At 32.9% G+C, this 24059-nt stretch overlaps 2 protein-coding genes across 2 annotated transcripts; both read right to left on the minus strand.

Annotated features, from left to right (window-relative positions):
• Positions 1-5220: 5220 nt before the first annotated feature.
• Positions 5221-17515, minus strand: LOC100244069 (serine/threonine-protein phosphatase 2A 65 kDa regulatory subunit A beta isoform). The gene is made up of 13 exons (XM_002282060.5): positions 17364-17515; positions 16382-16794; positions 15214-15460; positions 14857-14969; positions 9870-9949; positions 9425-9566; positions 9219-9299; positions 7843-7947; positions 7316-7498; positions 6657-6749; positions 5907-6046; positions 5742-5808; positions 5221-5603 (listed from the first exon to the last, which is right to left on the minus strand). The coding sequence occupies exons 2-13, from the start codon at positions 16772-16774 to the stop codon at positions 5484-5486; spliced, it is 1764 nt and encodes a 587-aa protein (XP_002282096.2). The 5' UTR covers positions 16775-16794; positions 17364-17515; the 3' UTR covers positions 5221-5483.
• A 1135-nt stretch (positions 17516-18650) lies between these two features.
• On the minus strand, positions 18651-23766 carry LOC100250710 (aluminum-activated malate transporter 4). Its single transcript, XM_002278942.4, has 7 exons — positions 23314-23766; positions 22788-23161; positions 22345-22482; positions 21940-22209; positions 21688-21824; positions 21443-21589; positions 18651-19805 (listed from the first exon to the last, which is right to left on the minus strand). Exons 2-7 carry the CDS (start codon positions 23155-23157, stop codon positions 19116-19118), a joined length of 1752 nt encoding a protein of 583 aa, XP_002278978.1. The 5' UTR covers positions 23158-23161; positions 23314-23766; the 3' UTR covers positions 18651-19115.
• Between the last annotated feature and the right edge of the window lie 293 nt (positions 23767-24059).

The following is a 24059-nucleotide window of genomic DNA, read 5'->3' on the forward strand; positions in this document are numbered from 1 at the left end:
TTTTTAAGTTATTTTTTAATTTTTGTAAAATAGTAGTCTATTTAGAAATGTAAAATATTTTTTTATCTATTTTTAATATTTTTAAATATATTTTAAAAATAATTTTTATATCTAATATTTTATTTTTAATTATTTTGTATGTTTGTATAATAAAAAAAAAAAATTGGTTAGCAAACATGTTTTCCATTTTTTTTTTTGAAGAATAAAAAATTATTCCAAAAAATAATTCCTAAACATGTAAGGTTGAATTAGTCATGCCATGAAGCTTTTTGATGGTAGTTGATATTATACCAAGAGTTTGTATAAAAGCTTTAATTTAGCTAAAATATTTATCCTATTGTCTCGTTAAAATCTAACTTATATATTTCATATTTTGATACATTTATTAATTATACATCCATCCCAAACTTACATGTCCATCTTGGAGACTCAAATCTATATGACTAGCATATGGTATCATAGACTAATAATTATTAACATAATTGCAAGACAAATGGAATGTAGGGCATGTAAATTATAAGTATCTTATAATTAATGGTTTTTTTTTTTTTGGTTTTGTGTTCATAGTTATAGATGCTGAGTAACTTTTTGATATTATATAAAAAAGTTGATATTTTGTATGAAAAAAAAGTCTAATATATGGGTTTGTTTGACAATTATTTTTTAGAATAATTTTCTATTATCCAGAAAAAAAAATTAGAAAAACATATTTGATAATCAAAAAATTGATTTTAATTTTTTATTATTAAAAACAGAAAACTGAATGTTTTCAATAATATTTTTAATTATTTTCACTTTTTTTAGAACTATTTTATAACAAAATTATATAAACATATAAAATAATTAAAAATAAAAACATTAGATATAAAAATTTAAAATATATTTTAAAATATTAAAAATAGATTAAAAACACTTTTTATTGTTTTTATTTTATAAAACATAGAGAATGGTTTTTAAAAAGTATTCTTAAAAACTGTTTTTTAAATCTGTTTTTGAAAACAATTATTAAATAACGCCTATAATTTTAGTTTTTTTCCATTTTTTTGTTCTTCTTAAATTCCTTATTAGCTCTTTTTTAAAAGTGTTGAGTTTAAAAATTCAGTATAGTAGCCGATGGATACCTTAAAATTTTCCTATTCATAAATAATAAAACCAAACTGTCATCAAGCAAATCCACAAGTTTCCACATCTCCAAAATTATTCTTGATACTACCAAAAATAAACATCATTGAAAGGCATGTTATTCAAAATACATTCAGCTATAATCAAACGCATAAAACACATTTACCTAAAAAAAACACCTACAATTACAAGAGATGACCTTCAATCACTAGTTCACTTTTTTACTTTCCATTAAAAATCTGCAACCACTTTTTTAGTAGTTGGTGATCAAAGTTACCAATTCACTTTTTTGCTTTTCATTAAAAACAAATTTGCAACCACTTTTTGGACGGTTGGTGATCAAAGTTACCGATGGTTGTAAAAGGTTGGTTGGATACTAAAAAAGGTAGTCAAAAACCCTCCCCAAGCTTCATGTAGGAGAAACATATAAGTAGCTGCTCCGCAACCAAAGGGAGGAGGGCTCCCCCTTGGGAAAACTCTCCTTCAACCCCGAAACTCATTTCTGTATAAAAAAAAAAAAAAAAAAAAAAAACCTTATTTGAATCTAGAAACGAGAAACCAATTTTTTAAATTATTTATGAAGATTTTTTAGCATCTTCGATTCTCAACCACACTTTTATGGTGGTTGGTTGGTAAGGTTGTTTGAGTTGATTTGAGATGGGCAAGTGCTTTGTACAATGAGGGAAAAGCGTATAGAAGATTGTAGAGGTGTAGTGGGCTTCCCAACTCAACCCCACTTTCACGTGGGATTGGCAGCTCAACTTGCCATTGCTAAGTCACTGCTTCATCTCTCTCACCCCTCGACTCCAACGGTTAACGTCATGTCTACCTAACTTGTTTAGCCTCGTTTATGTATGACCCAATTGGTTTATGATATATTTAAGCACTTTACTTAATTGTGTCAAATTGATGTGCTTATCATCCGTTTATCTCATATAAATTTATTATTTATATATTTAAAAGATTAAATAAATAAGTAAAATTTTATATGTTTCATTATTAAAAATAAAAATATTTTATAATTAAAATATTTAAATAAAACTATAGACGACCCTAAAATTAAAATTTTTTATTTACTTGTTAAATATTTCAAAGGATTAAATAGGAGAAAACCTCGACAAACCCAGAACCTTCATAATCAAACTCATTTTGATTAAGGTACTAGATACCTAAAGATGGGTTGTGTCAAGGAATAAGGAGAAATTGATTTTGTTTTAGATAAGATTAAATATTTTGATAGTAAGAGTGATAAATTCTAAAGATAAGATTTTCATTAATATTGATATCAAAGATCATGATTATACACTTGTGTGTGAAAGTATCTGAAGTAATCAAATAAAAACTTTGTACTCTAATAAAGATAAATCTAATTTTTTGAATTTTTAAAATTTAATTTAATTTTTGTCATACATACAACATCTTGTTTATTTTTCATTCTTTCATCAATAACTTTTCTAATAATATTAATTTATTAAATAGTTGTTTTAAATTGTGTGTTCTCTTTAATTTTTTTAGTTTGATTTTTTTTAGAAAAAAAAAAATTAGACTTAATTAAATAATGTATAATTTAGAAATAAATTAAATAATTGTATTAGATTGGGTATATTTAATTATTCATATTATGAAATTTAGATTTAGCTTTAAAATTTTATTTTACTAATAGTTGTTGAAGCCTCGTGTCACCAGGATCCTCACAGCAGCCTGATGAGCGATCTCTTTCAACCAAAGATGATTCCTGCAAAAGACGTCTGGATCGATTGTTCGGACACACCTTCCGATGGTTTTGTTAGCCTTTCTTCTGATGATCAATCTTCCCCCTTTTCTGTGTAAGAAGGTGTACCTTTTCTCCTTGCATGAAGGCCCTTTTATAGTGTTAGAAGCCATGTCCCCTTTAATGGTGGGAGGACTTTTTTGACTTTTCATGATGGCACTGGGTAATGGTAGAGCCATCATTGTCGGGGATGGCTTGTTGTCATTCCTGTCCTTTCGCTCTACAGGCGGCGGAATGCGGGCTGTGACAGGTTGTCTAAGGTGACTCAGCATGGTCCCGTAGAAAGTGCTTCTGGTAGTGTAGATCAAGATGGGGTAACATGTTCGGACACGAGAGGGGATCGTCCAGACCGTGGGTTTGAGAGTGCCGTATGCCCCCTGAGGGAGTCCGGATAGAGAGTTGATGTGCCACGTGTCTCCTGGGGGAGTGTTGTGCGAGGTTGCCACGTGAGCGTCCACGTGGGCGTTTGGGGGTGGTCATTATAATATTATCATATCATAGAAAATGTTAAAGAAAAAATCTCATAACTTTTAATTGATTTTATATTTAGATTTTGTTCAGTAACAATTTTTAAAGTAATTTTATGTTCTTTAGAATATAAAAACAAAAAAATATATATTTGATAATAAAAAAACAAAATATTTCCAATAATATCTTTTAATTGTTTTCATTAATGATTAAAAATAAAACATTATATCTAAAAGTTGTTTTCAAAACATATTTAAAAACATAAAAAATAGGTAAAAAAAAAATATTTTAGAATTTCAAACATACCTTAGTTTTACAAAATTTCAGAGAATAATTCTCAAGAACTATTTTTGAAAACACTTTTTAAATAGAACCTTATTTATTTTAAAAATAAATAAATTTATTAGAAAAATGATTAAATCCTTGAAATTTTTTAATTTGTTTCTACAAGAATTATTAGAAATAGTCTTCTTCTTCTTCTTCTTCTTCTTTTTTTTTTTTTTCACTATTTTCTAGTTTTTTTTTAAATTATTATTATTATTATTGTAAAATCCAAGTATTTGAATACATTATTGTGCATATTTTAACCTTACCCCGTCTAACCAAAATACCTCTCTGCCTCGGGTTCCAAGTTCCACCTAGTAATAAAATATTAATTTGCCTAAAGTAGGTTTGATTATTATTTTTTTTAGGATACCTAGCATGCGATAATGTAGTTAATAATTAAAGTACTATATTTTTGCTAATATTTTTTTTTATTATATGAATACTCAAATTAATAATGCATGTTTGTTCATAATGTAAATAATCAATATCATTAGAGGAACTAAGTTGGGTAACTTAGGAACTTATTCTCATCGTCTTTGATGAATACTTTTTGCAGGAGAAAGGGGAGATAGATCAAAAGTGGCACAAGACCGATAAAAAGACCAAGTGCTTTATACTTGGCCAACACATGTTTTATGCCACAACTTATGATATATTCTTCAACTTATATAAGATGTTTGGTAATAGGAGCAGCTGAGCTAGTGTTATGAGCATTAAGATGATAGAAGAGACTATTGTTGAAGATTATACGGTTTGTAGGATAACATTTTTTTAATGAGATAGAGATTCTTGGAGTCAAGATCGATGGCGAAATAAAGGTTAACATTATCTTAGAAACCATACCATATTTCTTCAAGTAGTTTAAGCTTAATCATTCTATGAATAAGATGATGAACTTACCAAAATTGATGAACAAGCTCCAAAAGATTAAAAGGATTCTCAAAGATCAAAAAGATGTTCATAAGAGAGCCGAAGGTTCTTTAAGAAGAACAACAAGAAAAGCAACACCAAATAAGAAAAGCTCTAGGGAGGTAACGGGAAGAGTAATATGAAAGGCGAATGTTTCCTTATGGCAAAAAGATTGTCTTTAATAGAACAATTATTTAAGGTCAATTATTCCTCAATTCATGTTATTAAGTGTTGAAAATGATCAAATCTCACTCAAAAAAGGAAAAAAAAGAAATACTCAACACTAATCAAACATAACTTTAACATCTACATTTAGGTCATATTAATCTAAATAGGATTTAGAAACTGATTTAGCCTAAATCATTGTAAACTCTAATTCTTAAGGATCTTCCTGTTTACGAATCTTGTATAAAAAGATAAAATGACTAAGAGAAACTTTACAACCAAAGGACACCACTTCTGAAAAAAAAATGAAAAATAATTATCTAAACATCTATTCAAATTGATTTATATTTTCTATCAAAGTGAATACAGACAGCTGAGGTGCTTCAATATTATCGGTGGAGCAGCCTCGCCATGACTCAGTGCATATACAAGCGAACTTACAGTTGGACTTTGAAGGATGCCTGCAAATAGTCAGAGGAGGAGATTTATAAAATCAACTTTAGCTTTCCGTGGCTCACAACCCTTCACATTTCTCATGAAAAAGGAATAAACGATTAAAAGATACACAAAAAAAGTGGCAATCATGCGATGTTGCAGATGTTTCATAAACACTAAAGCAGTCCTTAGTAGCCAGGAATGGCCCGAGAAGATACAAGTAATATGATGTGGAGTAACGGCAGAGGTTCGGTTCGGTTTGGTTCCAACTATATAAGAATCCTTTCTAGCTAGACATCATGACGTGATCAATCACATGGATTGCTTGGTTGGCAGAGAAGCGGACATCTACATCTGGGTCCTCACTAAGCTCAACCAAACACGGTCGGATCGTCTTTTCCACCACCTGCATGGCAAGAAGATTTCCCATCAAGAACAAATAAAAGGTGGAATACTAGCAGACTCAAGACTCATGTAAGATACGATATCGTTTTAACCAGAATATAGTTGTGCAAATTTTCAAAAGGCAAAAGAAGTTGCTTACAGAATGATCAACTATAGGAATCAGGGACTGCAGCACCTTGGCAACATTGAATTTGACATTGGGCACCCTGCCAATTTGCCAAATTCAGACCAGTACTGTGAAACCACCGAGCCATATTGCAAATACTTCCATATTGGGTTAACAAAATTTGAGAAAGCAAAATACCTGTCATTGGATGCACTGATGACCACCGGCAACAGTTTCGAATAAGTAATTTCTGCGCCCATGGCAGGGGCAAGTAGGGAAATTGCCCGTAGAACAGTCATCCGATACAAATAGTGTGAATTGTTAATCATCTCCAAGACCTGCCCAGGTGGAACTTGCATTGCTTTAGAAAATGATGAGAAAAAGATGATAAAAGATCGTCCATATTCAAACAGAATGGCAAAATCCATATATGGCGTTGCCATGATACTTGACAGGCCTGTTGACAATCTGAAATATATGAATATCGAATTTCCTTTAAATTTTATCTGAAAAAGAATTATATTTCAGAAATTTATTGTGCCACTTCTCAAATATCAAATTGTATTACATAACAACAGCAGTCTGAAGCTAGCAGGACTACTGTTCTCATACAGAACCATTCAACCTCAAATCTCAAAGACATTTATGCAAAAGAACCTAGCGACAGGCTGCTCTAAATACTATGAAAATCTAAATCTTTTATGCCCACATCAATACAACCCAGGACATGTATATGGATATCAGTACCAAATACCACTTATAAACCTCAACAATTTGAAACTCTTCTTTCTTCGCTTAAGGATTTGAGAAAAGTTACTTACCAGTTCGAGTTTCAACCTTAGTTCATTGAGACAAACCAAAATGAAATAAGATGAGAATTTGAAACTCATATCCACTATCCTTTACAAGCCACTAATAGCAATTAATTGTCACAACCACTAGACAAACCTGTGGAATTAAGTGCTGCATTGCCCAGTCAGGACCAAATTCTTCTGCAAGGCGCTTTAAGTTGTTAGCAGCAGCATCACGAATGGAGTAAACCTGCACAACATGATAATATTTGTCCCTTTTGAACTACATAAATACATAGATGACAGACAAAGAAAACGATGACAAAGATGATGAAAGCCCTCTTAAAATAATCTATCACACAAATAAATTTCTTCTTGTAGTAGGAAAAGAGATCCTAGTTTTCAACATTACAAAAAATCTCACAAAGTTGACTAGAAATTATTACATAGTCATGAGAATCAGCATAGAATAAGAACAAACCAATGTCCTAATAAACATCTTTAGGAGATGAAATTAACAAATTCCCAGTTAATCAATAATACCAAGCTTAATAACCCCAAATTCAGTTCCTCTTATACCCACCTTGTAGCATTATGCAAATTCCTTATCTCTACACTTTCTCACTCTGTCCAAATTCAAATGTTGATAACCAAACACAGACATAACACATGAGCAAATAAAAATATACCATAGTGGATTAAAACAATAATTAAAGAAAAAAAATATAGAATTGTAAAGGATTGAATTAGTAGAATAAAAAAAAGAAAGCATTATATATTTCCAAATGATGCTTGACAAGACAGAGAAACACAAACCTTATCCTGTAGCCACTGCATGCAAAGAGCACCAAGCTCATCATCAAAAAACTTTATACCCAACTGACTTGCCAACAAAGGAATATACTCTATTATTGCAAGTCGAACCCTCCAATGTCTATCCTCTGCAAGCTCAACAATGGCCGGTAATAGGGATTGGGACAATAGATCAGTTCCAATAACCTGCAAGAATCGCTTATTTAAAATGTCTGAAAGGGGAACATGCACATAAGACTCCTCTCACATGCATGGACATCTTTAAAGCCCTGAAGCTTGTCATGGAATAACTTTGATGTGAGAGAAACTTTAGGGCTTACAAGCTTGCCAAAAACAATTTTAAGCCACATTTCCAACTATCTAAAATTATACACTCATTTCATGACACTCCCCCTGTTCAGTATCTGCACACTGTTGTCATTTGTTTTACAAATTGCATTTAAAAAAAGTAGAATAGCTGGCTAGACAAGTAGGCAGAGCACATAAAATTAAAAAAAGGCTGATGTGAAACTCCTTAAATTATGACAAACCTGATTTATTTGATCAAGCTTGCTAATGATATTTAGTCGTACATCAGGAAAGTCATCCTTCAAAAGAGAAAGAAAAATTGGAAGAAGTTGATCAATTGTTGCATCCTGCATCAGCAACCAAGACAAAGTTCAGAAATCCAATTCAAGAAACATGATCTTAACAGAAAAATGCACTCCCAATAAATTTGAATTGTGAGATCAATTGAAGGAATAGTAATAATATTACTAATAATGCTGATTCTAATACTAGCCACAAACTGGAATAGACAAAAGGGCATATATTAAAACCCTAAAACTACAGAGAAGAAACTAAATTATTCAAACCAAAGAACATGGATTGCAACAGTATAGATTCCCTCAATGCCAAAAAACAGACCTCAATAGCTATCTACAGGCAGAACCATTAGAGAAGGGGACTGCTGATAAATGGTAGCATAAAACAACTATTATCATCCACAATTCATATCAAAGAAAATGGACTGCAACGGTATAACTTCCCTCAATGCCAAACTGCAGACCACAATAGCTATATCTACAAGCAGAACCATGAGAGAGGGATCACTAATAAATAGCAATACAGAGCAATTACAATTAACCACAATTCAAATCAAAGAAGTTGGATAACAATCTAATTTCCCATAATGCCAACCTACATACCACAACAGCTATTTGCAAGCAGAACCATTAATTCAAGATTCAGTCAAAACTCAGAAATTTAGAAAAAAAAAAGAAAAAAAAAGAATTATTTAACCAATTTTGAAGTGTGCCACCAATCTAATATTTGGGTACTAACATGGAGTGCAGGCTGCATTCAAAACTATTGGTTAAGGCTTTGAATCCACCTTACCTTAGATTTTCACTTGAGTAGGAATTCCAAATAGAATTCTCACTTTTTGCTTAGAATTTCTTATCTTATTTTGTCAATTAAAAAAAAAAAAAAACTGATTATTATTTTTCTGTGAATAGATGAATCAAGTTAGGAATAGCAAAATGTCGAACTGTTCCAATAACAATCAATACTGAATTACAGCATCAATAATTGCAGCAAACTCGTACCAAGGATGACCAGAAAAAGCTGGAAACAGTAAAAAAAAAATGACATGTTATTGGTTAGTCCATTTTTCCCCATAGAGCCTTTTCTCAAATTTTGGAGAAGGAAACAGATTATCTGCAACATCCAGCCTATCCAAAAGGCATGGCTTTCGCCAAATGCAGAGTTTTCATATTTGCTACTATTAATGGTTTCAAAACATTTATTATGGAATGTTTGACAAAACAACCATGACAATTGTCTTCAACCCTTCCATGAATGAAATGACTATTGATGAATCCTTTCCTTTAACTGTGTCAACTGCACAACCATTATGAAGTCTTACCTTTCCTAAGACGGGAGCCATTCCCATTAAAACTGAAGCCAAGGCAGAGCGGACATGCTGGGACGAATCTAATGACAATTCCTACAAAATGACATCACCAAATATTGAGAAAGCTCAACAGGTGCACATTAGCTCAATAGTAAGTTCGTGAACAAAAGGAGACATTATATAATACAGAGAAACACTCTTTTAATAAACGTGAGCACCTTTACACAGGGAAGAATATGATGAATTGCAAGTTCTGGATTTAAGATCTGACAGAATTTAGTTACTTTGCCAGCAGCTGCTATTCGTACTTCAGCCTCATTATCTCGAAGTAACCGCATATAAGCGGGAACCAAGTCCGTTCTTAAAATGATATCAGTCACCACAAAAAAAAAAAAAAAAAAAAAAAGAAAGAAAGAAAGAAAGAAAGGAAATCAAGATAAGCCAGGAAAACTTGAGATTATACCTTGTATAAAAGCCAATCATAAGCTCATATGCAAAGAATGAACAGTTTATGCTCTAATTTTTTTCAAATGTTCTCCTATATGATAAGGTTCATGGTGAGACTAGTCGAATGCAACCTAAGAGTAACAAGAAAATTTACAGATAAGTGGTAGAATGCAGCTGTGGCATATGCAAGAAAAAATGGCTTCCCTTTATTAATACCTGGTAGCTTCAGGCCCTACAGCATGACAAAGCTCATATAATTGATCTGCAACCATGTAGCGAACACGCCAAGATCTGTCCTGTTCACACAATAAAATAAAAATATATATAAAAAAAAAGTAAAAAGTAGACGGAAGATGTAATGAATGACCTGAATATCATCGATATTGATTTGTTTAATCCATTAATGAAGATTAATGACTTAATTAGTGAATTGTTTAGTTACTTAAAGAAGGGGTATGATTAACAGGATAATTAACATTGAACTAACTGAAAAGTAGTTTAAAGATGATTAACAATAGTGGACTTTCTCTGCAACACTAGGCTAATAGCTTAGTCAGCTGCTTGTTTAATTTTTTGTGGCTGTAAATTCATCTAGCTTTCTCTAGTTTTACTTGGCTGCTGTAGAAGTCATTTGTCATCTCAAGATTCAGTTGGAAAGGGGCTGGAACAGGTGTGAGGAGAGGATAGCTTGGAGACACTTAGGATGACTAGTTAAATAGCATGTGGCAGCAGCTAGGGATGAGTAAGTTGTTAGCCTGAAGTTATATTTTTAATGGGAAGTATTAAAAGTGGAACGAAAAAAAAAAGCCACCTCTTGAAGTGAATGAAATCAAAGAAAACAAAGCAAAAGCTGAAGAGAAATTAAATAGGTAGAGAAGTTGCTATTAAAAAAAATACACTAATTTTTTTTATGGATTTGTGAATTCAATTGTTTAATTGATATTCCGGTGGATATTTTGAAGTGTGAAATTAATTAACATGTTAGATTATGCATGTGTAGGGAACTTTTGAGCATATATAATGATTGAATGCAAAGAATGTTGATTGAAATGCTGAGAATTTGTTGCTCATGGTTGATATATGCTCTGTTATATGTGATATGCTCTATTTTGTTGGAAACCAACTTGGATATGCAGCATGAACAACATACAAAGTGTCGAAGACATTGTAAATTAGAATTAAGGTGCCATGATGGGTGGCCTTATGAAAAATAATAGGGGGCAACAGTCCCTAAAGGAAGAAGGGTAAAGTACCCTAAGATGAAAAACCTAAAATATATCCCCGGAAGTTCTATGAGTAGATATAATAGAAGGCATAGATGTATGTCCTTGGGTGAGAGTCCTAAAATACAAGTATTCATAGTTGAAAACAAAGGAAATGTTAGTCGGCAGGGTACATGAAAGCCTCATGGAAGGTATAATAAGCTAAAAATGATTTGGTGTGGAAATGCATATCTTTGAACGAATTATGTTATGTTGCTATGAAAGAATATTGAACGGTTGTTTTATAAACCTTTTAATGACAATAAACTCTTCTCCACTAAGTTGTAGTTCATTCTTTTCTTTAAATTGATTTTCAAACCAAGTTGAAGATGTATAGGAAGGGAGGAAAACATTTGAAAATTTTATGAAGCTTGAAGATATTTTGTAACTATGTTTACAATGCATTTCTAATGTATTTTGAGTGTTCTTTGCAACTTGGTTGTTGTACATAAAAGGTATAGAGAGTTGTACTTATGACTATGTAAAAATAACTAATGTTTTGTAGGAACCTTGTGAAAGTTCATCCTTTTGAAGATATATAAATTTGATTTTGATCATAGAAATCTAAGTTTTCAATTGTAAATAAGCTTTTAAAGTTCAAAATTATTCAATAAAAAATTTAGAAGTGATTTTCAAAAGTTCCAAGTGTGGAAAAATGGAAAAAATATATTTTTTTAAAAAAAGAAAGAAAAATACAAGGGTTTGGCGGAGGAGCTAGGCGCGCCAAGTTGAGGTGCACAAGAATTTTTAAACCAAAGGTGCATAGAAGGCTTGCTATATGTTGCATGGAAATAATTTAAAGAAGAAAGAGGTGTGCATGATTTGTTTAAAGGGTGAGGTGCGTAGCTTCATTGGTGGTGTGTAGGATTTGTTTAAAGAGCAAGGTGCGCAATTTAAGTGGTGATGCGCAAAATTTGTTTAAAGGGTAAGGTGAGCAATTTAAGTGGTGGTGCACAAGATCTATTTAAACAGTAAGGTGCGTAAGACTTGTTTTAAAACGAAAGGTGCGCAACTTAAGTGATATGCAACTTAAGTGGTGCACCTCTTAGTGCAATTGACACACCTCTCAACTTAGCTACCCTAACTCTAGCGCCTCAATGCAGTTGTAGCCTCACCATTCTATTTACATCATCCTCATTTATTACTTGGTCATTTATATTTCCATTTACTTTGAGGTTTACAATATAAATAACAGAATATCTCTCATTTGAATTCAATAAAAAATACTTTCAAAAGTTAATTCTATGTAAATGAAAATCTTATTTTCCAATTTTAGTTATAAATTGACAATTTTTCTAAATTTTCTTTAAAAAGAAGTTCACCCAAGTAAAATTCTCAAAGATAAAAATCCTGAAAAATTATTTTGAATATAGTTAATGTAGTAGGCTACATAGTTTAAGTTGGCAATTTTGTTCCATTTATCCTGACATAGGACTTTTCTAGATTTATGTCTTACTCTCTATTGAAGCTTCAAGGCTGCCACGTGATCAATTGGGATGACATAAGTATAGAGAAGTCCGGGAAAGGCTAATTGGATTTAATTAAGGCACATAGATTTTAAAATGAGCATAAAGTTTTTGAAAATTATTTTAAAAACTTGTGAGTGCTTAAACGCTTAAGGAAGAATTTAAAATTCTACGTAGTTTCATTTTTCCATTTCTTAAATCGTTTTTATTTTGGAAAATTCTAGGTTCTGTCCAAAAAAGTTTGTGTGTGATGCAAATTGTGAAAAAAAAACGTATTAGCCTTCTCCACATCGAACACTTTCAAGAAGTTCGTCTTCTCATTCCTAAGGTTGTGAGAGAGATTTGTATCCCCTCAAGCGCTAAAGTATAATCCATTGGGGGCACATGTGATACTGCAACACAAACATAAAGATCAGTATATATTAGGGAGTAAGGTTTAAGGATAGCATCCGTTAGGTAAAACCATGTATTGTTCTTTCAATAGTGGATTTGTGCACTAAGGTATCTGATCCTATGGTGTTTACATCTGCATAGTCTCAAGGAGACCATGTGAGTGGTTTTCCATACAAAAATTGTTGTATCTTGTGCAATTATTATTTTTTTTTTCACTTCCTAATATCAAAAGAGGAATTAAAAATAAAATATTTTTGGGCTACAATTAAGTAAACACCTATTCATCCCCCTCTAGGTGTACCATAAGCAAGATCTACAAACTTTCGAGTATCACTAACATGAAAATAACAAAAGACGTCACTTTTTATCTTAAATTTTGAAACTTTTAAAAGCAGCCTATTTCTCATACTTAGTAAAATTTCTACATAGCTAAGACAGCATACAAGACATATCCGAAAACTCTCCATTGGACCATGTTATCTATATTATTAAACAAAAAGAAATTTTAAATTTGAAACTTGTAAAATAAAGTCTAATATTATTATTATAAAAAAAAATTAATATTCAATAATAAATAAATAAATAAATATTAAAAAAAAATATCTTTTGGTTGTTAGTTGCACAATAGAACTAGAATTTCTGAACATGAAAAATAAATGATTAACATATTATATCACAAACATTATATCATTAACAATTAATTCACATTTCAATTCTAGAATTATGGGCTAACCCTTTTGTATTATAATTAAACCATAGTTTTGAATTTGAGCTATGACAGAAGACCCTCAAAATCAAAAGAATAAAAGAAATTTGATGAACAAATTCTTCTAGACATCATTAATACTTTCAGCATTGTGAGAAATAACCTAGTGATTGTGCAAAGACCTAGAAGACTTGACAACGACCCATACAAGACTTGCCAAAGCCTAAATGGTCAAAAAACAGGAGCTGATTTGGAGCTAAGCTAGTTTGACACGATTCCAAAAAGGGCCAAAGAAAGGGTCATGTCCAACTAAGACTCAAAGCAAACCTTACATGCCTGAAAGGGGTCAACTAGCAAATAATTGCTGGTAGAGGTCTCCATGCATCGGTCTAAGCCAAACCACTCCCACCCCCTAAACACACACAAACACATACCATCCTTTCCAAAGAATAAGAATAGTGATAATAATAACAATAACAATAAATAACAAACAAATTACTAAAAGAATGAACATGGAATCAAGTCTTATAAATGCAGGAAAGACATTCCTTATTGGGAAATATTACCCAATCAAGGGGGAGGCTTTACAAAAATGAAGGCAATTTCAAAACTTGAAAACTCATTATGACCTCACTTGTGATGGCTTTTTTGCTTTTAGCTTTAGCTAGAGGTTGATACTCAAGCAGATGTCATGAATTCTAAGGGGCAATATTGATGTTATGAAAGTTGCATTGAATATGAAACTACAGTGCCAACATATTACAAGCTCACCCAAGGATGCTGGGACCTCAAAAGATGGAAAACTACAAGCAAGAAGGGACCAAGAGAGACTAAGCCCAAGCAAAGAAAAAAAAGGGGGAAAAAAAAAACAAAACAACAACAGCAGTAGAGCTGCAAATGAACTTTAAAAGATGCCTCATTCTGCCTCATTCTGCCTTCCAAGACATAATAGAGAAGATATATTGATAAGAACCAAAACTACTTCATTGAGCTGATTAACAGTAAGGATCTTATGTGTGGAAGAATGGAATTAGGTAGGTTGCGATTTTGTAGAGAGAATTAGGTAATCCCGTGATCAAAGGGTTAGGTGTTAGGATTTTTTGTATATATATATATTTGTGTCTCTGTACAGAAAAAAGTTAAGGAAAATAATTTAATACTTTTCATTCCTTCCATCTCTTTTCCTCTACACTATGCAACACCCCTTCCATATGGACAAAGCTATTTTAAATGGAAGTTGAGGATAAGTCCTAATCAGGAAAAGAGCCACTGACTATATGATGAATAGAACAAAGGAAGAATTTATTAGGAATAAATCTTCATGCCAAACAACAGAAAAAAGTTGTTCTCTACAAGGATTATCTACAAAAGCATACCTGAGAAAAGCTGATAATAACAGGGAGAATACGTGCAATGCATTCCTGGGGCTCTAATAACTTGCCCAGTGTGGCACAACCCTCAACAACCAATAACCTGACTGAATCTTGATCTGAGGTGAAGATAAATTACAAAATCTTCAGAAGCAGATGAGAAGACAAATACTGAACTTGATTATATAACATGATGGTAGATATGCAAAAAACAGAAATAGTAATATCAAGGCCCAGAAGAACCAACATATAAAGTTAAGATATCCATTAAACAGAAAATTATATATACACTCGAATTAAATGAAAATAAACTGCAAGGATGGATTTGGTTCCCCCCTTATCCCATTAAAAAAATTCAATTACCATCCTGTGTAAGATTTTCAAATATTGTCATGATGTCATTCTTCAAATGAACAGGCTCAACTGTTGCAGAAAACTTCCACAGGCTTGATGCGGCAGATCTCCTCACCATGGGCATGTCATCTTGACACAATTGACTGTATATTGCCCGCAACTCCATCTTTAACATCTCTGGGGCACTTGGGTAAGCAATATGAAACAGTCCACATGCAGAAACTCGAGCAGTAAACCATTCACCAGATGCCAGTCTCTGAATACAAGAATAATAAATGATAGTCAAAAGATCAGGCGAAACGACAATATTAACTACACAAAAACCCCTAACACATTATATAGGTAAATGAATATGCAGCAACTATTTCAAAATAAGATAAATCCATGGACCTCTAAAAGAATAATGATGGCATTTCGAGTTACATAGCAAAAATGTGATTTTTAGAAGAAAAAAAAAATGCTTATTAGAATTAGTCCAATAATCACTACAAGTGATTTTCTACATTTTGAAAAGTGATTTTGAAAACTTTTTCAAACATCTAATTTTTGTAATGAATGCGACTCTAAGCATCAGAAAACACTTCTCACTGTCCTAAAATCATTCCCAACTGGGCTCTAAGATTTGTAATAGAAACAATAGAAAACACCATCACAATGTTGCCTTGTGAGAGGCCAAATTGTGGTCAATGGCAGAAAATATGTGACTAGTGAAAAAGATTCTAATGGTCAAAACATTGAAGTCACTAGGTTTTTCCTCTTTCTGTCTTTTTTTTTTTTTTTAGATTGTTTTAATTTAGTTCCCCCACGGAAAGACCTGACCAATGAACAATTTTTACCCAGAAATTACAAAACCCCCACAAAATAATAAGAAGCAACACCCCCCACCAAAAAAAAAATTCAAAAGTAGAATGGTAACAGTTAATTTGTGGTCAATGGCAGAAAATATGTGACTAGTAAAAAAGATTCTAATGGTCAAAGCATTGAAGTCACTAGGTTTTTTCTCTTTCTGTCTTTTTTTTTTTTTTTTTTTTCTGTTTGTTTTAATTTAGTTCCCACAGAAGGACCTGACCAATGAACAATTTTTACCCAGAAATTACAAAACCCCCACAAAATAATAAGAAGCAACACCCCCCACCAAAAAAAAAATACAAAAGTAGAATGGTAACAGTTAAGTCACCTTCACCAAAGGAATAAACCAGTTAATCAAATCATTTTCCTTCATTTGAGAACCAATTCTACACAAAGACTCCACGGCTTTATCCCTCACACGGGTTTCCTCCACAGTGCAAAGAGTTTCCAAAGGTGGTAGCAAAACACAGGCATGCTCCAGTCCCCCAACATAAGGAATGAACACTCCCAATTCTTCAGTCATTGCAAGAAGCACCTCATCATCATCATCATTGTTCTCACTAAGAAATGGGATCAATTCATTTCGGGTTCGCTCCTCCCCCAGTGCACGTGCAATTGTGGATAGCCGACGAATTGAGTTCAACCGCAGCTGGATGTCAGCATTTTTCAACTCATCTATCAGAACAGCGATTGGATAAAGTGGCTCGTCCACCATAGCCATTGTATCTAAAACGTTTCTCACTGCTTCGAACAATGAATTAAACAATTCAAAAAAATGCACTGTCAATAAGCACCAGATACAAAAACAAAAACAACAAACAAAAAAGAACATCAATGCGAAAGGTAAATTCCATCTCAAGCAAGAATTTAAATGACTGATAAAAATAATAATGGCCGATACGAAATCACATGATTATAGTTCTATTGAAAACATTAAAGTATGTGCACAAATAAATGCATATATAAAAATTAAAAATTAAAAAAAAAAAAATGGAATCCCCGCTTTGGTTGTTGAGTTGCAGCAACAAAACAAGAAGAAATATATTACGAGGGATAAATCAACCCCAACCTGTTACAAGATTCCGATTTTTCCTTTTCTTTTTTCCTGGAATTCCTTGGAATCAAACCAAGTGGTTCAATTGGAATTATGAGATCTGGAATCAACCCTAGCATCCAAATCTTGTGAACCGAGGAAATTGGGCCAAAGTTCGAAGAATAAAATTCTAAAAGACTTCAAGATTAGTAGAATTGTCCCGCAAGTATGAGTAAGTCAAAGCTAGAATTGGAACCGTTAGATAAAAACGTCTTACCGCTTGAAATTCTTTCCCGCCGGCTGTCTGCAGTTCGAAGGCCTGCTATCCTCGTCCGCTCCGCAGAGAGTAATGACTTTCGTCGTTTCAGTTATGTATGGAATTGGACGGAATAAGCATTAGTCAGTAGGCTTCCTTTGGGCTGAAGGCTAAGCCCACTTTAGCAAGCTATTTAAAGCCCTGTTTAGAATGCTACTTCCAAGTTCCAACTAGGATTTGAAAGTGGAAGGAAAAAATGAGTTGCCATGTAATAATTATAAAATAATAACGCGGGATAACCGATTATAATGGATAAAAGAAAGATAAAATTGCAAATCTAACCATGCATATTTTTTTACCCAAAAAATACCAAAATTGGACAAAATTACCCTCACTTTTTTTTTACAAAAATATATATATTTTTAAAACTTCCATATAAATAATGAAAATGTATATTTATATAAAAAATTGTTTATTCTTCAAGGTTAGTTTTACAAATTTTGAATTTTTTTCATCATTTTTAATTAATTAATCTAAAATAATTAAAGTTTCATACACCCACTCATTGGTCAAATATAATACTTATATCATTATAAGATAATACATGAATTATTAAAGCTAATACTTTTAACTAAAAAGTTTATAAAATGTTAATTATTTTTAGATAAATATTTGAAAGTTATATTTTATAAATTTAAGTTTCTATTTTATGATTATTTCTATATTGAGTGTATGAAAAAAACATACTTCAAAATTTGAAATATGTTTTATTATTTTATCATCAATATGGGTAGCTAAAATTATGGTAAGGACAAATTTATTAAATTATTAATATTTTTAATTTTAATAAAAATATTATTTTTAAAGAAATAAGATTTTATTATTTAAATTTATTCAAATTTCAATAACTACATATTTTATGATCTTAAAAATTATTACTTCTTTTGTTTCTATGATTCAAGGCTAAATACATTTTATGACCTTAATCAACATATTTTATATTTTGTCTCGCACATTCAAAACCCGATAATTTGTCTCTGATTCAATATCAGCTTAACTCATATTCTGTTCGAACCAAGGTTCAACCAACAGTTGAATCAGGTGGTCCAATCCGGTTTATTCTCACTCGATCAAAAAATTGAAGGAAAAAAAAATAAAAAAAAATAAATTTCTTCCTTAGACATGCTCATTTGCTTATGGACCCTGGATTGGCCATCACACCTCTTATTTTGCTATGAAAACTTGGATTTTAGCATACAATACCCTATCCAGAAATTTTGCAGTTAGTCTTCCATGAGATCTGAAGAATGTACTCAAACAAACTAATTTCATATATGATAAACTCATGTCAATCTGAAGGTATCAGCCAAAACAAGGAAAACAAACAAATTAACAGAGAAAAAAGATAAAGAGTGAAGGAAAATTATATTGAAGCACGGGGCCTATAGCTTGTTTTCTGAGCTTGATTTTTGTTCACCAGTCATTCAGAAACAGAATGTGAGCATCTTCATGACATCCTCCTGATTCTTTTTGCCTGTGTTTTTCTTTCTTGTTTTCTTGTTCTTTCCTATCCACTCAACATGGGATTTGATTTTGGAGCATATCTATTTACTAGTGAGACTTCAGTCATGCGCTCTTTGATTTCTTCACAGGTCCCCTCTGGCGGATTACCAGGCTACCACATTAGTATTGTCAAAATAATCTTTGATAATCTTTGAAAACTGCCTAATCATTTGATTGAAGAAACTTCTGGAGGCAATCACAAGAAACATCTCAATTGTTTAACCCGAAACACTGACGCAGTCTGGTCCAAAACCCAACCACCTCTTTTGGAGCTGGAAGGTCCGCTGGATCCTTAAATTTGGCTAACTCACTAAGCTCTTCAAAGGAATCCACAAGATATTGAAGCCTAGCAACAAACTCAATCAGAAGTGAAGTAAATGTTGCTAAAGACAAGGAGCTGGCACTCTCATATGTTTTTGATTCCTGTTCGTTGAGCACCAAATCAGCATTAAATGAGAGACCTGACGGCCACGATACTTGTTTCTTGAACATACTTTCTGATGAAACCCAACCCGGCATTGGAGGGTCCATGCTCATGTTTGGAGTCTGAGCATTCCAGCTTCTAGGAGCTGATCCGAGGTCAAGGACTGTTTCACTGAGAGAAGTGATCACTGGTGTTTTAAGTTCAGTGTCCTTAACCTGAAGGATGTTCTCGGCATCCTCATATTCCTTTGGCAGTCTTCCAGCTTCCCAGCTCGCAAAGTTGACCAGAAGGAATGAATTTTTGTCTATCTTCATTTGCAACTCCTCTGCTGCCTCATGCACTTCTATGAGCAAATCCTGTTGACCCAGTTTTTCCATCTTTTCCACTTTTCTTCCAAGTTCACGTAATACTTTAGCTCCTTCCACACCAACTCTTTGAAGCTCACTACTAAAAACCTGCCTCTTTTCTGGTGGTGCCTAAAATATAATTTGTAAAACCAGAAAGCGTAAATTGATAGCATAAGGGAAAGTCAATGATAAATTATCAATGGCTAAGTCGCGTAATATTCCATTAATCTATTTGGTTGCCAACAACAAGAGAAGAGAACTTGGAAGCCTTAAGCCCCATAAATAGCACATGAAAGAAAACTAACTTGGAAACATTTCAGGAAGACTCACCTTGCAACTCGTGAATTGCTGTAACAAAATTTAGAAGTTCCTGATAACCCGTTAGAAGTTGCACAACATGAATCTCATGGACCAGAATCTTTTCAAACTCGGGGAAAAATCTATGGCCCTGGAATCTTTGCTAAATAGTCTGGGGGTGTTGGAGGAATTTTGAAGGCATGGTTATAGATTAGTAAAATTTTTATGTGGTAATTCCTTTTTGAAAATATATTCAGAGAACTTTCTACTTTTCACCAGGAGAAATTAAGTTCTACACATATGACCTCCTGTACAACTCAGTCAAGCTATGTGTGTATCATTCCCCCTTACGACTAGTCCAAATGCTAAATTATGTGCAGGTGCAACTAGGAAAAGCAATGGAACTCTGACTCATATTGTATATTTCTAAACCTCTTTACAGACCTTAGCAAAGCAGTCTTAGTCGAATGTAGACCTAATGAATATCTTCTACTAGTTTACCATAGCTTTTGTCAAACGGGCCTCGGCATTTTGTCCTCAATTAAGATATCTAAATATGGATGGGATTATCCTTCAATCATAAAATTGATTAGCTTTTCATATTGAGTTCCCTTTTTCCTAATTAAAACAAGATGAGTAAGTGCTAGTAATAACCTTTGAATCAATTCGAGATGGATTATTGCACTGCATGTTATGTAAAACCAGAACATGAAGCCTTGAGATGGAGAGAAATATATTAGGAAAAACAGCAAAAGAAGTCCAGTAAATGTGGATGTTGGGAATTATGACCAAAGCAAGGGCAGGAAAATCAATATTACTAGGTGTGTCAGAACTAAAAAGTTGTGGTTTTACAGTTTAAGACCATAAAAGATGCAAAAAGTTTATAATCTAGGAGCAAATATATGTGTGTGCAAACATCTTTGCACACCCAAGCCTTTGATCTTATTAATGGTTCTCCACCTTGCTGTCATGCAATCTTGCATCCCACAACTCAGTAAATTAGGCATCCAAATCAGAACAGATGAGCAAGAAACTTATTTAAGGTAAGTTTATTTTCATTATTTTTTTTTAATAAAAGTAACTTATCTGCAATAATGAAGTGGTCTGCAATTGAATAGCATGGCATATGCTGGTCATATCAAAGGATGGATGACAGAGATGGTACAAGATAGTGGGGTCTGATAGTACATGAAACATTGACAAATGTGTTTGCACTCAAGTTTCAGACCTATTGAAAAAAATAGTTGAAAAAATCTAACAGAAAATATATCCTCATAAAATAATTAGTTAAAAGACTGCCAAATTGTCATTGCAATAGAAATATGGATCACAGGGAAGAACTTCTCAACAGAACAATGATTTTGGAAATTATAGCATCTATCTCAAAACAAAACAAACAACCACAGAAGGAAAAACAAAATGAAACAACATGAAAAAAAAAAGACTTGGAAATGAAAAGGTATGGTTACCTGTATTTCAGAAAGTATACATCCATGCATTGCCATAACCATGAATGCGCAATGCCTTAATGCACCACTTACTTTAACATAGCTTTTCCAAGGATAGTGGAACATTCTATAATGCCCATGAGGTGGCTCCCATATGGCAAAATCCAACTACAAGGATGAGAATTACATCAAGACAAACGGTTCCTAGTTCCTACTCCATATGTCCATAGAAGATAACAGATTACACAACTATGATATAAGCATACCAGGGAGTCCTCTTGGCTTGTAGATTGTACAACTGATCTATAGCCATTGTAGACTGGATCATCGGAAGCTTGGTATGTAAGAATTTTTGAAGGAATCCTCTCATATTCCACACATTGCAGGTACTCATTAACACAACCTAAACAAAAGGCCAAAGGAATCAGTCAAGCATTCCAAATCAATGGAAAAAAGATGGAGAATAAATGTGGCAATATTACACACATTTGTTAATAAGTGGCAAACTTTATTCCAACCTTCCAAAGAAGTAGCAACACCCTGAAAATTTTTCACCACCAATTTGTGTAGATCCTCGCCTGCCCAAATGGGGCAAATACATGTATTTACAACCAAACAAATGCCGGCACCGACCCCAATAAATAACAACCTATAGAGAGCTGTTTGCAGAAATTTTGATGAAGTGCTCCCCGACACCAATACAATACAAAATGTCAACAAGAATACCCGAAATCCATATTCATAAGGCTTCATTTCTGGATACAGTTTGCAATAACTTGCACAAAATCCTAAACAAAAGAATGAACGGATCAAATGATCAATATGCATAAAGGAAAAAAGAAAACAGGGTTAGTAGAACCCAAATATACACAAATATCTTTACTATTTAGTGTACCATTAGTATTAACTGATTAAACCATGACCTGCAATAAATATACTGATTATAATTATAACTTCTTCCAAAGCTCCAGTCAACATAGATAGCTCTGCGATGCCCAGAGCAAGTCCACCAGCAGAGAATGTTCCCAAAGCACGATTAAATCCCTTACTAAGAGTCGCTCCTACAGTTGAAAATATACAATAAATAGGTACTCACCCACATCCAAAAATAAGAATTGAAAGAAAGTTTATGTCGATATCAAGAAAACTGAGGATACATTAGTTTGCAGTTTGCATTGAATTGGGACTTTGAATCAGAGCTGGAGGCCTCAATTTGAAGTCCACAGTTCCATTGATACTTCAAATTTTCAGTTCCATAGGCCCCAAATCCAAGAAACAAGATTCCCAAATTCAAAATCAAAATTCATTCTGTCAATTAAGAATAAACCCGCAACCTGAGTAGAGTGATATGAGTTGTAATCAATACCTACACTGAATTCGAAAACCACAACAACTGTAAGAATTGCCCAGATTGAATACTGGCTAACATCCTTAAGGGGTTCTTTGAGGAATATAAATAGTGAAACAATCGCTAGCGACAACCCCATCTTGGCTGCAAAATAGACCTTTCGAGGATCTGACCGAGCCATTTCAAAAAGCCTACTCGCAGTGTCTTGTAAACCATTCCAAAAATTAATAATTGCATCAGTCCTCCAACGAAAACACAGGCATTTAACTGGTTCATCACCTCCATCTGAGCTATTCAGCCCAAACTCTGAGTAACCCTTCCTAGACAGCAGCCTCTCCTTACTCCTCTCCACAAAACTATGCCGAAACGATCCGACTTTAGCTGCCATTTTTCTTCATCAGAAAGGCAAGAACAACAACTCAGAATTTTAAATTTACAAAAAGAAAAAAAGAAAAAAAGATTAACACTCCAAAACACCATAATCTCTCTCCTGTCAACAGCAAATTAAAAAAAAAAAAAAAAATCAAGAAAAGGAGAATCGAACCTGAGAAATACTCCTTGGTACAGTGGATGGGAAAAGTAAACACTCTAAAAAAAATAAAAGAAAGAAAGGAAGAGATGATGGAGAAATGGGTGCGTCTGAAAGTGACAGTAATAGAGGATTGCAATAACACGGTTGATTTGTAGGACTGAAAGGTGGAAAGTTAGTTGGAGAGTTAAGAAAATGGGTTTCTCATGGCGGGTTCAGTAGTTGGACTGGTAGCAGCCCGTCTGCTTTCAGGAGAGCCTGGATCCACTACCACATGCCATTTGCTCCACAGCCCTGGCTTCCCACTGCAAATCGAAGATATACGTCTATTGATCATTACGCCAGCCTGGATAATCGCCTTGTTTGAACAAAAATCCATTGGGATGAAATTTAATGCATATTTTTTTTAAGGCAGATGAATTCAGCCCACAGCTTCTCTTTTTCTTTCTTGTCTCTCGTCAGAGTTGGAAAATGTCAAAATTTTCATCCCAATTTTCTATACTTATCAACAATTGAATTATTTTTTTTCTCTTCTTATTACCAATCTCCTTATAAATGCTAAGAGTCAATTAAAAGATTCTTTTAAGACTGTGTTTCCAATTACAAAATACCAATAAAAAATTAATTTTATTTTAATTTATGTTGTGTTTAAATTGTTAGGATTATTTTATCAAGTTTTTTGAAATTTATTTTTAAAAACTATTTTTTATTCTTTAACTTAAAAATAATATTTGAAGAATAAAAAATAATTCTAAAAATAT

This window comes from Vitis vinifera, chromosome 1, assembly GCF_030704535.1.
Source record: "Vitis vinifera cultivar Pinot Noir 40024 chromosome 1, ASM3070453v1".
In the NCBI taxonomy this organism is placed as follows: Eukaryota; Viridiplantae; Streptophyta; class Magnoliopsida; order Vitales; family Vitaceae; genus Vitis; species Vitis vinifera.